Genomic DNA, 12,396 nt, shown 5'->3' with positions numbered 1-12,396 from the left:
CTCTAACATTCTGTGATTCTGTGAATCTTCTATGTGGATATGGTGAGTTTGGGTGGATATTTCTGAGTGTCTGTTTTTCACAAGTAACTGTTGCCATGACATTCTATAAGTGTAAATTGGAAGACATGGAACCTTCTGTATACAAATGCCAAGTTTTCTCAGTTAAGATTCAAGAGAGTGCTATCATAACTGCTCCGAATGTGGTGCTACAAAGGTGTTGAATACTTTGAAATAATTACATTCTCTTCAGGCTCAGTATTTGGAGCAAATGAAAAGTTCATAATTTTGAATTTCCTTCAGAATGCTGGTTTTGGCATGTATGCCTTAAAGCACTTTCCATGTCTGGGATGCAGTAGAAGTCTGAATTGAATTTGTTTTATTTTGGAAATAACGCCTCTTCTCTTATGGAAGAAGCCTTCATAGGCTTAACTCCTGACTCACCTGTTTAATTCTTTTCTTAGGAATGTGCACAAGTCTGTTGTATACAAGTTGCAGTAGTATTAATTTTAACACATTTTATCATTGGAGTGGTGAAAGGAGTTTATTTTCCATTTTTTTCTCTACCAGTTAAATTTGATCTTTGTTCTCAGTATCAGGAGAAAGAAGTGAAGAAAACTGAAACAAAAGAAAAATCTCAAAAAAAAGAGTCTGAAAAAGAAGAAAAGAGCAGAAAAGAACAAAAGGGCCAAAAAAGTAAGTGCTAACTGCTAAAAAGAGAGAAGGGAAAGACCCTTCAGGACATTATCATATTTCTACAAGAGTGAATATTGTGTAGTTTTGTAACACATACAAGAAACAAGAATTTCTGCTTTTGTTTTAGGAGGCAAAAGTCTTCTGTTTATTTGCTTTGTTAATATATGCTTCATCAGAATGATGTATGTACTTTTCATGTAGGAAGCATGGAAGTATATAGAAATCTCATAAAATTTTTGTAGACAATTCAAGATTTTGCCCTTTCTTATTTAATATTGTCAGCTATGCTTCTGTGACATGTAACAGTCATTTATTTAGACAAATTCGTCCAATTATTGGCTATTTCCAGAACTGTTCTTTGATGATACCGTGGATATGCATTTCTCTGTGTTTAGAAAAACTAGTAGATGTTCCCAGCAGACAAACTTCTTGCCTCTTGCTCTAGCCACAATGATGAATTATATTATACAACCCTTAAAATATCGCCAGAACTGGATGATTTGATACATGAAGAAAAATATCTATGTAATATTTCTATTCTTAGTAGTATAATGGAGTATTAATAATCATAGAGTGGTTTGGGTTGGAAGGGACCATCATCTAGTTCCAACCCCCACCACTCTTGATCTCAGTAAAATTCTGGGTTATTTTATTGGATAAATTCCCTCACTACTCTGATGAGGGTGGACTGAGGAAACTAGGTAACTCCACCTTTGATAATCATGAATGGATACAGGAGGAGCTGATGCTTCAAATAGCTGTGGCTAGAGAAACATCTTTCACTGAAAGTAGCATAATAGGTGCTTACACTGTTTAAGAAGAGTAGTAACAAACAATGATTAATTATTGTTCCTTATACAGCACATGTCCTTTGTCTGTTCATCAGATACTGAACCATATTTTCAAAGTAGTCATTTATGCATAATTCTACACTACATTTCTTGAAAACAAGATGGTGCCATGTTGAAAGCAGTCAGAACTCAGATTTCCCAGGGAAGCTGGAGGTGAACTCGCTCTCCATTATTTTTGGTTATTGTGTTTAAACTTGCTTCTACGCTACAGCAATGATTAACTTATGGAAAGAGAATAGACCTTTTCTAAGTGGACTCTGGTCAGTCACTTTAACTTTGTTATGTAATAGTCTTCAGTGGCTCAAGTAGTCACTCTTGGTAACTGTCTTAATATTCTAGGCTTTAAGGACATCAAAAGTGCATTTGCCTTGTTTAATATAGCTTCAGAAGAAAAAAGTGAATATTCTGAGAATAACTGCAAAAGAGAAGAATCTTCACTAGAATATAAATTCATAGAAGAATTAAAATCAAAAGACAGCAAGGTGTACAAGGAAAGGAGGAACATAAGAGATGAAACAGACACATGGACTTACATTGCCGCAGAAGGTGATCGAGAAGTAGTGGATGTGTGTCAAATGGAGAACTCTGGTGAGCAGTAGACACAAATGCAGGGGAAAGTTGAGCACTGGCAGTTAATATTTTGCTTGCATCTTTTAGTGCTCCAATTCTTGTCTCTCCAGGAGGCTGAAACTATTTTTTCTTTTGAAACTCACTGATAACTTTTCAGTGTGTTGCTGATGTGTTTCTGCTACTACAGTAATGGAATGTTCACCATCTTTTATCACTTCAGCCTAGTTTATTACAACAAGTAAACACTTTGTTTCAAGTAGAAGCATTTTGTGTCCGTTTGTAACATAGCCTTCGTTGTTTGGAACCATTCCACGCTAACTTGCAGAGTCTATTTGAATGATAAGTAGTATTTGGTTAAGCTGCTGATCATTGAAGCAATGGTAAGCAATGAATGATTTTGAAATTTATAAGTTACTTATTACTTAGTTTATGTTTCTTCTTCCATAAATTCAAATACATTATAGATGGCAAGCAACAAGTCTTGAGTTTGGGTATGGACATGCAGTTAGAATGGCTGACACTAGAAGACTTTCAGAAGCACCTTGATGGAGAAGATGAGAATCATGTGTCAAGAGAACCAATATCAAGTAGTAAGTAGTTGCTGGGAGGAAGGGATGTTTCTGACCTGGTGCTTCAAAGTGAAATATCCTATAACTGCATTAAATTTATTTTCTAGCTCTCCTAAGGGATGCTGTTAAAAGTGGGGATTATATGACAGTAAAGGTGGCACTTTCTTCAAATGAGGAATATAATCTGGATCAAGAGGTAACCTTTCTGCAGTAGGTGTATTGGGGAGGGCAGGAGGGAAGAGTACAAATTTGGTTTGTTTGAAAAGTTTTGCCCTCTTGCTAGTAGCAGGTTTCTGTCTCACCTTGATAAAAAAGCACAAGGTGAGAAAAGGGAGTACAGAATTTGAGGCTTCAGTATTTTTTCTCCATTTCTTCCAAGGAAAAAATTATGTTTGATAGAAGCATCCCAGTAGCTGGATTTGTAGCAGATTTGACCACTGGATTTAACAGAATATTAAGTTTAGAATTTTACATGTTATAAGGAAAGATGATACTCATCAGGTCAAGTGGCTAAACTATGTAAAACATCTATACATGCCAAAATAAAAATTGAATGTTCTGTTTGACAGACTGGGACCACTTCACTCCATGAATAATTAGTTTTCTGCCAGTTCTTCATCAGCTTTGTTCTTACTGTTCTGTTGTTTGTTTTTTTTTTTTGAAGGATCTGTTTTCCTCTTATATAGTACTGTGGTTCCATTTCTGAGGATTATTCTGTATTTTCACTTGTGATCTTGTGTAGTTCTATTATGTAGCATTTTGAGAACTACACATTATGCTAAGACTTTTGTAGCATAGTAGAAAATATGCCAAATGAACTACTGAGGCAAGCATGTGTTCTTTGAATTGTACTGTCTGGTGGAAAATGCAGGAATGAGTGAGGAGACTGGCCACTCGCAGAAGTCTTTTCATACTTATACTCTGATAAAATCCAAAAGCAGTGTTCTGGTAGCAGCTGACTTGAGCCATTGTGTTTTTCCTCCAGTGGCTGTTGATTTCTTTTTCCACTGTCTTGCTGTCTTCCCCACCCTCAATACCTTGCTGCCTTTCATCCTGGCTCATTTTAGTTTTCCTCCTTCTTGTTCTGCTCCTTGGAATGTTACAGATTTTGCAGATTATGGAGCTCAGAGTGTGAGGCCTGAGGACAAGAGAAGCGGGAGGTGATAGTTTGTCAGTATCTGGCAGCCATGTCTGTGTGAATTCTTCTGCCAGGGAGGGGGATCTTGGTGAAATCTGTTGGCGTGGTTGCAGTTTTTGTCTTGCAGCTTTGATTTATGTTAAAGTATTTTAGTTTTTTTTTTGTTTGTGGGGTTTTTTTGTTGTTGTTTTTAATAACAATGATTCTTGCAGCAGGACTCAAGTGGAATGACACTACTAATGCTTGCTGCTGCTGGTGGGCATGATGACCTTCTCCGGGTTCTAATCAGGAAAGGAGCTAAAGTTAACAGTAGACAGAAAAATGGAACAACTGCATTGATACATGCAGCTGAAAAGGTTGGCTTTGTTATTGTATTTGTGATTATTGCCTCTTTTACTTATGTTTAAAAGCAGTACACAATTTATTTCCCTTGGATGATGCCTGAAAAGTAGTTAGCAGGATATAGCAGGGAGACGTTAACTGCATAATTTCAGCAGCTGTGTTTACTGTAGTGTAAATAAATTCTGATCACAAACCCTACCCTGAGTAGAGAATATCATAGGGCTACCTAGAGAAAAAGTGGAGGCAAAGGATATCTCTGAATTTGTATGTCACAGGGGCTGAAGTTCTTGTGTTAGAATTGCTCGTTACGATCTCTGGCTACACAGAATCCAAACTGGGGTACTTGGAGAGCAAATCTCTGGTTAAGTGGGGTTTACTATTTGGGAGTTGGGAGGTGGAGATGGTGGTAAGCTCTTCTCAAACTGAGACCAGCTAGGCTACTAAGTTAGAGGATGTGTCAGGAGTACACTCTTTTGTTCAAGTTGGCTCGTGTTTTCCCATGTGCAGTAGATAAACAGTCAAAAGGGAGCTTGATTCCAGTTTGGTGATTAATGCAAACATGCTCTTTTCTTCCTGTGGTGTCCACTATTGCCAGATTTAGAAAAAAGTAAGAATTGTAAATACTTGTGGCTATCTACTTGCCTGGGTCTGAATTGCTCTTTATTAGGCCGTGTCAGAGAACAGTGTTAATTGTGCATGCCTCATGCTTTGGATTTTACTGATGGGTTTTAAATAAATGTCACTTTATATTCTGAAACAAAACCAGAATATTTTCTACTTACTTGTGTTGTGGTTTTGGGTTTTTTTTACAGAATTTTCTAACAACAGTAGCTATTCTTCTGGAAGCAGGGGCATATGTGAACATGCAGCAGAGCAGTGGTGAAACTGCTTTAATGAAGGTAAAGTCAATGTTTGTCCTGACATGGTTTAATATAAATACTTCTGGTAAACTAAGAAAATGTAAAAGCATGTTTGTAGAGTTGATTTAGGGAACGTGTACTATTTTTGAAATACAAATACTACTCTTAGTTTTTCTAGGCAGTGTTTTAATCCATTTTTTTAATGTACTGTTATATCAGTGTACAGTGCTAAATGCAGCTCATCATCCTCTTCCATTGTTTGGCTCAAAGAAATGTGGATATGGTCTTATAACTGAGATAATCTGGTGGTCAACAGGAAGACAAAAATTCCAGAAAGGAGAATTTTAGGTGTTGCTGTGATTTACTTTTGTAATTTCATTGCAGGCCAGAAATAAAATAACTGGTTTGCAGTCTCCTTCCCACTGCCTGTTCTGCACCTTTACTCCCCCCGCCCCCTTTTTAAAATTTTGTTGCAATGGGAAAATTCCAAGACCCCTTCCTGTTAAATTTGCTGTATTTATATATAGGCTGTTTAAGGCAATTTGTTCACAAAAGAAATTACAAAAGTTTTTCTGTCCAAGACGATGTGGTATTGTTTCTCTTTTATCCTCTGCAAGGCTTAACAAGTATGGGGAATAACACGCTTGTGGTTTCCTCAGCCACTTCAGTCCAAAATCTCTTCGTAATTTGGCTACTTCCATAAGGCTCAGTTTTGACCTTCATTGTTTTTAAAGGTTTTATTAGTATTTGATGCACAGCTGTACATACTTTCTAATTGGCAGCCTACAGTGAGTTATTCCGGATGTTTGCTTTGCTGTGCAGATACAAAGAACAGGGTCTTCATTTCCAGTAACTTACTGAATCAAGTTTAGCCGTGAGTGGATAAACATGTAAGTATGTTTATCAAGTCACTCTTATTTAACCTTAGGAGTTGGATCATGCTTTTTAGGAGAGGAAAAAAAAGTCTTGGCACTTAATTCCTTGTGTGATGCATGATTTTGGGGGGTTTTCTGTTTGGTGGGGGCAGGTGGTTTTATTTACTAAAGGTATGGATTGAAAGCACAGATGAAAAGTTCAGAGCAGAGACAAATTTCAAAAGTTAATTTCTGAAAGGCCTCATGAAGATTGACATTTATATCTCTTGTGCCTTTCCCTAATTCGTCTGAGTGAAGTGTTTGAAAACAAGCAGCCAAGAGCATGTGTTTGCATTCTTCGAAGTAAAGCTTTCTTTAGACTTTCCTGTACTTTTGTCAAGTCTTTGGTTGACTTGCCCAGACCTTCTTGCTGTAGGGAACATTGAACAGCCTTGGACAGCCTTGGACACTTGGACAGTTGATAACAGTGACTGTGTAACAAAGCAATTTGGGGCAAATTCTGTTAATTTACTGCACACCTAAAGTACTATTTGAACTGAGATTCCTAGAAGTAGACACTTGGAAGTCTTACTTTAGTGATTCTGAATACTTCTGCAGAAACCCATTTATTCAGGTAAACAATTCCAAGAAAGCGTACAGTTACTGAACTCCACCAGTTTCGATGTTTCCACAGAACTTTTGGGATTTATCTATTTATTTAATTTTTTCTAATTAAGTCCATTTGGTAACCCTGAGTGATACTGTTTCTGTGGGATCAGGTGTGTAGTGTTGCCTGGGTAAAGATAAAATATTTATGGAATATGATCCTGAGTTCTGAGTTGTGTTAACATTCACGAGGGAATACCTAAACTTGTTTTCTGAATTGTAACTGATTTTGGATTTTAATTCATTTCTGCAGTTCTTCTTACTCCAGTGCTATGGTCTGTTCTAACAGGGGATTTGTCATTCTTGTCTATCCTCCCATCTTCTCACTTTCTGCACAGGCTTGTAAAAGAGGGAATTCGGATATAGTGCGGCTTATGATTGAAAGTGGAGCAGACTGTAACATTTTGTCAAAGCATCAGAACAGTGCGCTGCATTTTGCTAAACAATGTAATAATGTACTGGTGTATGAGCAGCTCAAGAGTCATTTGGAAACGTGAGTAAACTGTACTTTATTCTGGTGAAGTTTGCAATACTGGGCATGTCATAATTATGGGCTTAAACACTGAATAAAAAGATGAAGAGAAGAAAAGGGAATTGCTAGAGGTGAAAGATTCTTTGAACTAGAAGTACAGCAATCAGGAAACTAAAAAGTGTATAAGCACTGGAGAGTTGAGTGTAAACTCTTGTTACTCGTATCTCCTGTAAAAGTGCCAAATGCTGTTAGTTAATGTGATCTCTCTTTCGAAGGCTGCTCACTTAAATTAGGGCCCCCTCCTCCCCCCCAATGCCAAAACCAAACAAAAAACAAACCCCAATTTCGCTACTTAATGGTAGTGTTGCTACTTTTTCACTGCATTTTAGAGCAGTTAATTTGAAACAGCATTTTTACAATAGTATTGCCAGCAGAATTATACAGTGACTCATGTATTTATTTTTACATTGCACTTGCAGTCGGTTCGTAAGCCAGCCACACCAGGGAAGTGCTTATCTGCTTCTCTTTAGCCACTTGAGTACATGACGATGTTTTGGGGACGTCTTACTTCATAAAGAGCCTTCGAAGGATGTGGCTAGTTGGAGTCTGTTTTTTTTAAATGCCACAGTGCATTTGTCTCAGCTTTTTATTTTTGTGGACCTGACATTAATTTCACAGATCACTGATAAACTGTTTTATTAACAAAGTATTGGGGCTTGGGGTTCGTCCATGCATAAATGATGATGAAGTGATGAAGGCATTCACTGCTGAAAATCAGGAATCCAGAAAGGTAATCTGGAATCCTTTTTCGTGTCTGGTAATTTTCCTATTTGGAGTACAGGCCTTGCTTGTTTGGTCTTTTAGGCTCTCAAGAGTAGCGGAAGATACCATCAGAGATTATTTTGAAGCTCGTCTTGCTTTGCTGGAGCCAGTCTTTCCAATTGCGTGTCACCGTCTCTGTGAAGGTCCAGACTTTTCTACAGAATTTAACTATAAACCCCCACAAAATGTGCCAGAAGGTAGGGTTTGTTGTTGTGGTGGGGTTTGTGTTTGTTTTTTTTTTAAAAAAGGTAGAACAGTGTGTTAAGAAACCGCTTTTTAAGTATGTCTTAAAGTATCTGCTATGCAAAATTATGTATTTATGACTTGTTGTATTGCAGCACACTACGTTAAGGATGCTCTGGAGATGCTTATGGAGTATAGGGAGAGCAGCCATGTCTTGATGCATTGTGGGTGGGATCTGTGTGTAATTTTTTTTAAGAGGTTTTGTATTACAACATACACAGCTTCTTTCGTCTGTTCATGGGTTACGGTAGCTTTGTGAGGGTTACCTTAACTAAGTGACAGGTGTTATAGGAAAGGAGTGGTTTATCTTAGAATTAATAATTTTGAAAAATCTTAATCTAAGAGCATACTTAGAAAATGTCGTAGCGGATCATCTTGTTTTGTAGACAGTACCTAATGCACTGGAGTCTTGGAGTATAGTCACAGCACTGTCATGATGCCAATGCAGTCTAGGAATACTATAAAAAAGAAGCCAGCTTCACTTAACTCTGTTTTGCCCATAGACCCTTTGAATAAGCTGGGAATCAAATTCCCAAGATATTTGGGAATGTTTCTTCATTCTTTCAGGAATCCAGATACTCGTCTCCGATGCGTGGCTTATCTGAGTCATTTTTATTCACCTTTTGAGTATATCAGGGAAATATCTGCTAATACTGACTTTGCTTGAAATAATACACGAATGTGACTGAAATACTACTTCAACTAAGATTGGAAGTGGTTATGTCTGTCCAGTTTTCTGGTTGTTAAGAGTTGTAATGTAAGTCTTCCAGTTCTTGATTATAGGTATCCCTTACAGAATTAAGAAACCTTCTATAAGCTCATATATTAAAAAAAGGCTTTTGTGAGTATTCAGGGTTGTTGCTTACTGAATTTCAGTGCAGTTCATAAAGATCTATCATTGACGGGGCTCATTTGTCCCTACCAATAGAACAGACAACCCAAACCACATTAAATTCCATTCTCTTTAGGTAAACCTAAAACCACAGAGGTGAACCATACTGAGGATTCCCGTATCCACTTTCCTTTCTAATAGCCACATAAAATTATTTCTGTTGCAAAAAGACCTTAACTTAGTGACCATGTCAGCTGTGTTCTGAGCTGGGATCCACTGGCTTAGGATGGCGTGGGAGACTGCATTTCTGCCAGTAATATTTATTTATATATATATTTGTACCTATCTATCTTCAAACATTCAGTGTATGCAGTTGTTCTAAATAATGGATCTGGTTTCAAATTCATGTGACTGAATTGATTTCCCTTTCAGGATCTGGAATTCTTCTCTTTGTTTTCCATGCAAATTTCTTTGGTAAAGAAGTCGTTGCTCGGCTCTGTGGACCATGCAGTGTACAAGCTGTGGTTTTAAATGACAAATTCCAGCTCCCTGTATTTTTGGTAAATCTTTTCATATAACTGATTGACTGTAAAACTGCTTTATAAAGTCCTTATGGAGCAGCCTGGGAAATCTTAGGGCCTTAATTTTGAGTATTGTGATGAAGCATTTCTTTATCATGATAGTTTTTGTTTTGTTTTGTTTTTAATTAAGCTTAATTCTTCTTTGTATATGGAGATAACTATAAACCTTGCATAGGTTAGACTTCATAAAAATTTATGCCTTAAAAGGCAGGGACTTAGTGCTGGACAACCTGCTTCTAGGTGGCCTTGCTTGAGCACCAGATGGTGCCTGGCTGGACCAGATGACCTCCAGAGGTCCCTCCCAACCCTTCTGTGATTCTCTGACTTCAGAACAGGGTTTGAGCACGCAAGTGAGAATTCTGATTTTGAAATTGTTTCACTTCTCAAATTCACCTAGCCTCTCAAATTTTTGACCCAAGTAAGTTCTTAAATGTAACTATTTTGCCTTAACAACCAACCTTATATTTCTAATGATTAATTCCTATTATTTTTATTATTTATTTATTTATTTATTTATAAATCTAGTAATTGCATCACTGTGCATGCTTTGTGAAGTCCTCTTATTTTCTCTGTGGTTGCACCGAAGGTTCTTTCCAGTATACACATCTTTCTTTAAAAAAATGCATAGTTAAAGATGTTGTGGTCTGTTAGTCCACTTTCATAGCACTTCCAGCCATATCCTGCCATTAACTTTGTCCATTTTCTTTTTCCTTTTAGGATAGTCACTTTATTTATTCCTTCAGCCCTACTCCAGGCCTTAACAAGCTTTTCATACGGTTGGCAGAAGCTCCTACTGCCAAGGTACAAAAATGCTCTAAAAATTAAATGTGTACATGAATTTGTTGTACAATAACTCTTCCATAGTCTAAATGCTTCCCTGTTCTATGTTGTAAATGTAAAACTAAGGACTTCCCACCATCTCTTCATCCCAGTTCCATCCTGTGACATTGCCAGAACTTAGGAACATTGCTGAGGGTGTTAGTTCTGTCATAATTAAATGTTTTCATGCTGCAGTCAGAATAATTCATGCACCAGGATGAAATAATGTTACAGCTAAATGCTTTCCCCTTCTGTATTGTGAATTTAATGGCTAACAGATACGTGGAGTCTCAGTTTTTGCATGCAGATGTTCTTGCTTGTGTGCTTGGGGGAACTTGGAAGTCTAGGATATGCAGTCTGCTTTTAAACAGTCTGTATAGTCTGTTGTATTTTCCAGGTGGTTTGGGCAGTGGTCCCACTACATGCTGCAAGATGAATAACTGATCCTGTTCTGGTAGCATTTATTTTTATCCTTGGAAGATGCACCAGTAAATTTTTTGAGATCTTCAGATTTAAAACTTACACTCTTAAAAGTTTTACTGTGGGTTTGTGTGTGTGTTTGTTTGTTTTTTGAAAAGGGAAAAAGTTGATCTCATGTTCAGATGAAGGTGTATGTGTATGCCTAGTTCAGATTTGGGGCTAACCTGCTTACCACTGCCTGATGCAGCAGTATTCTACTGGAGTCCTGTTACAAGCCGTTCATACTTCAGCAGGGCTGCTATAAACTGATTTTATTAAACATAATTGTAAATTCTTTTTTTTTCTTCTTTGTTAATCCCTAGCCATTGTATGCCTCTTCTTATGCTTTTCTTATATTACAAGTAGTGTTTAACACAGTAGTTACATGTGAACAATCTTTGTTTGCTTTTGCAGGTAAAGCTGCTAATAGGTGCATACCGAGTGCAGTTGCAGTGACCTCACGGCTGCGAGTGTGCAGAGTGGACTGATGCTTTTTTTTTTTATATACTCCTGATTCCTCTGTTTAGAGGCTGACAAAGCAGTTTGGAACTTTTTGGCACCACACTCTTTAAGTTTCCATCTCACTGTCACACATTGGCAGTCACATAGGAAAGTGTGTATTAGAGAGCTGGTGGGACAGGGTTGTCAGCTTTTTTGTACTTTGTACAGATGTAGATGTAAGTATTTGTGCCAATACATATAATTCTGTTTTTCTTTAACGCATGGAGTCCAGACTGCATATTTCAGCTTTTCCACAATGTGGAACGGTGCATATAAGAACTATTTAAGGTAATGATGTGAAATGTCTTTTTTAATAGAAAGATCTTTTCCATTTGTAAACTAAAAATTTCTACTTACTCTAACTGTAATGTTTATAAGTAAAATGCAGAACTGTCATATTCTTGGAGCTGTGGGCAGAAATTACACTTGGAAGTCACTGCATTAGATTTAACTTTGAATTGCTGAGGGCTGTGTTCTGGTTTGAAACTCTTCCTGCTATTGTCTCCCAATGAGAAAGCAGTTGTGCTTGGAGTGGTTCCCTTTGAACAAACAGTTAGGTCTGCAGGTATGAACTAAGGCAGCTGAATAAGCTCAACTCATAGAGGATTGCGGTCAGATTCCTAGTTACATCAGTGTTTTAAAACTATTTTTGTATTAGAGAAGCAACTGATAGTTTTACAGGTGTCTTAACTAACATTTGAGTTCTTAGGTGACATACGGGAAAACAAATAAATACAAGCTGAAAATAGCAAACCAGGAAACTTGTAACTACCTTGAATGTGCAGGCAATGCTTTTTGTAGACAAGAAGATATGAAGAGGATTTCAGATGTTCTCAGCCTGACAGATGAGAACATGCATTGTCCTTTAATTCAGAAATTCAGTTCCTCAGTGCAGAGAGCTGCTATATATATTTTTTTCTTTTTTTATTAAAGTGACCTATTTTACCACATCACAGCAGTTATGTAATGGTCCCATGCTATAAAATACAAATGTAAGACTTCTGCATGAAGTACAGAATATTTTTCTTTGTAAATTAACCAACATCTTGAAAAGTAAAAGAAAAATAGAGGAAAAAAAATCCAGATTGTGCCTTTGCTGTTCTGGTTGCTACGTGTAGTTTACA

At 37.2% G+C, this 12,396-nt stretch overlaps 1 protein-coding gene across 1 annotated transcript; it reads left to right on the top strand.

Moving 5' to 3' along the window:
* Window positions 1-590: 590 nt before the first annotated feature.
* On the top strand, window positions 591-11,684 carry MPHOSPH8 (M-phase phosphoprotein 8; the record flags this gene model as incomplete). Its single annotated transcript, XM_010081525.1, has 11 exons — window positions 591-693; window positions 1,884-2,132; window positions 2,579-2,704; window positions 2,791-2,879; window positions 4,037-4,177; window positions 4,976-5,062; window positions 6,882-7,036; window positions 7,880-8,034; window positions 9,345-9,472; window positions 10,211-10,294; window positions 11,186-11,684. Coding segments are annotated over 11 exons (1,359 nt in total), but the record flags the coding sequence as incomplete, so codon positions are not given.
* Window positions 11,685-12,396: the final 712 nt, after the last annotated feature.

This window comes from Pterocles gutturalis, unplaced genomic scaffold, assembly GCF_000699245.1.
Source record: "Pterocles gutturalis isolate BGI_N339 unplaced genomic scaffold, ASM69924v1 scaffold31379, whole genome shotgun sequence".
NCBI classification, from domain to species: domain Eukaryota; kingdom Metazoa; phylum Chordata; class Aves; order Pterocliformes; family Pteroclidae; genus Pterocles; species Pterocles gutturalis.
The sequence above is the reverse complement of the archived record's forward strand: the minus strand, read 5'-3'. Positions and strand labels throughout refer to the sequence as shown.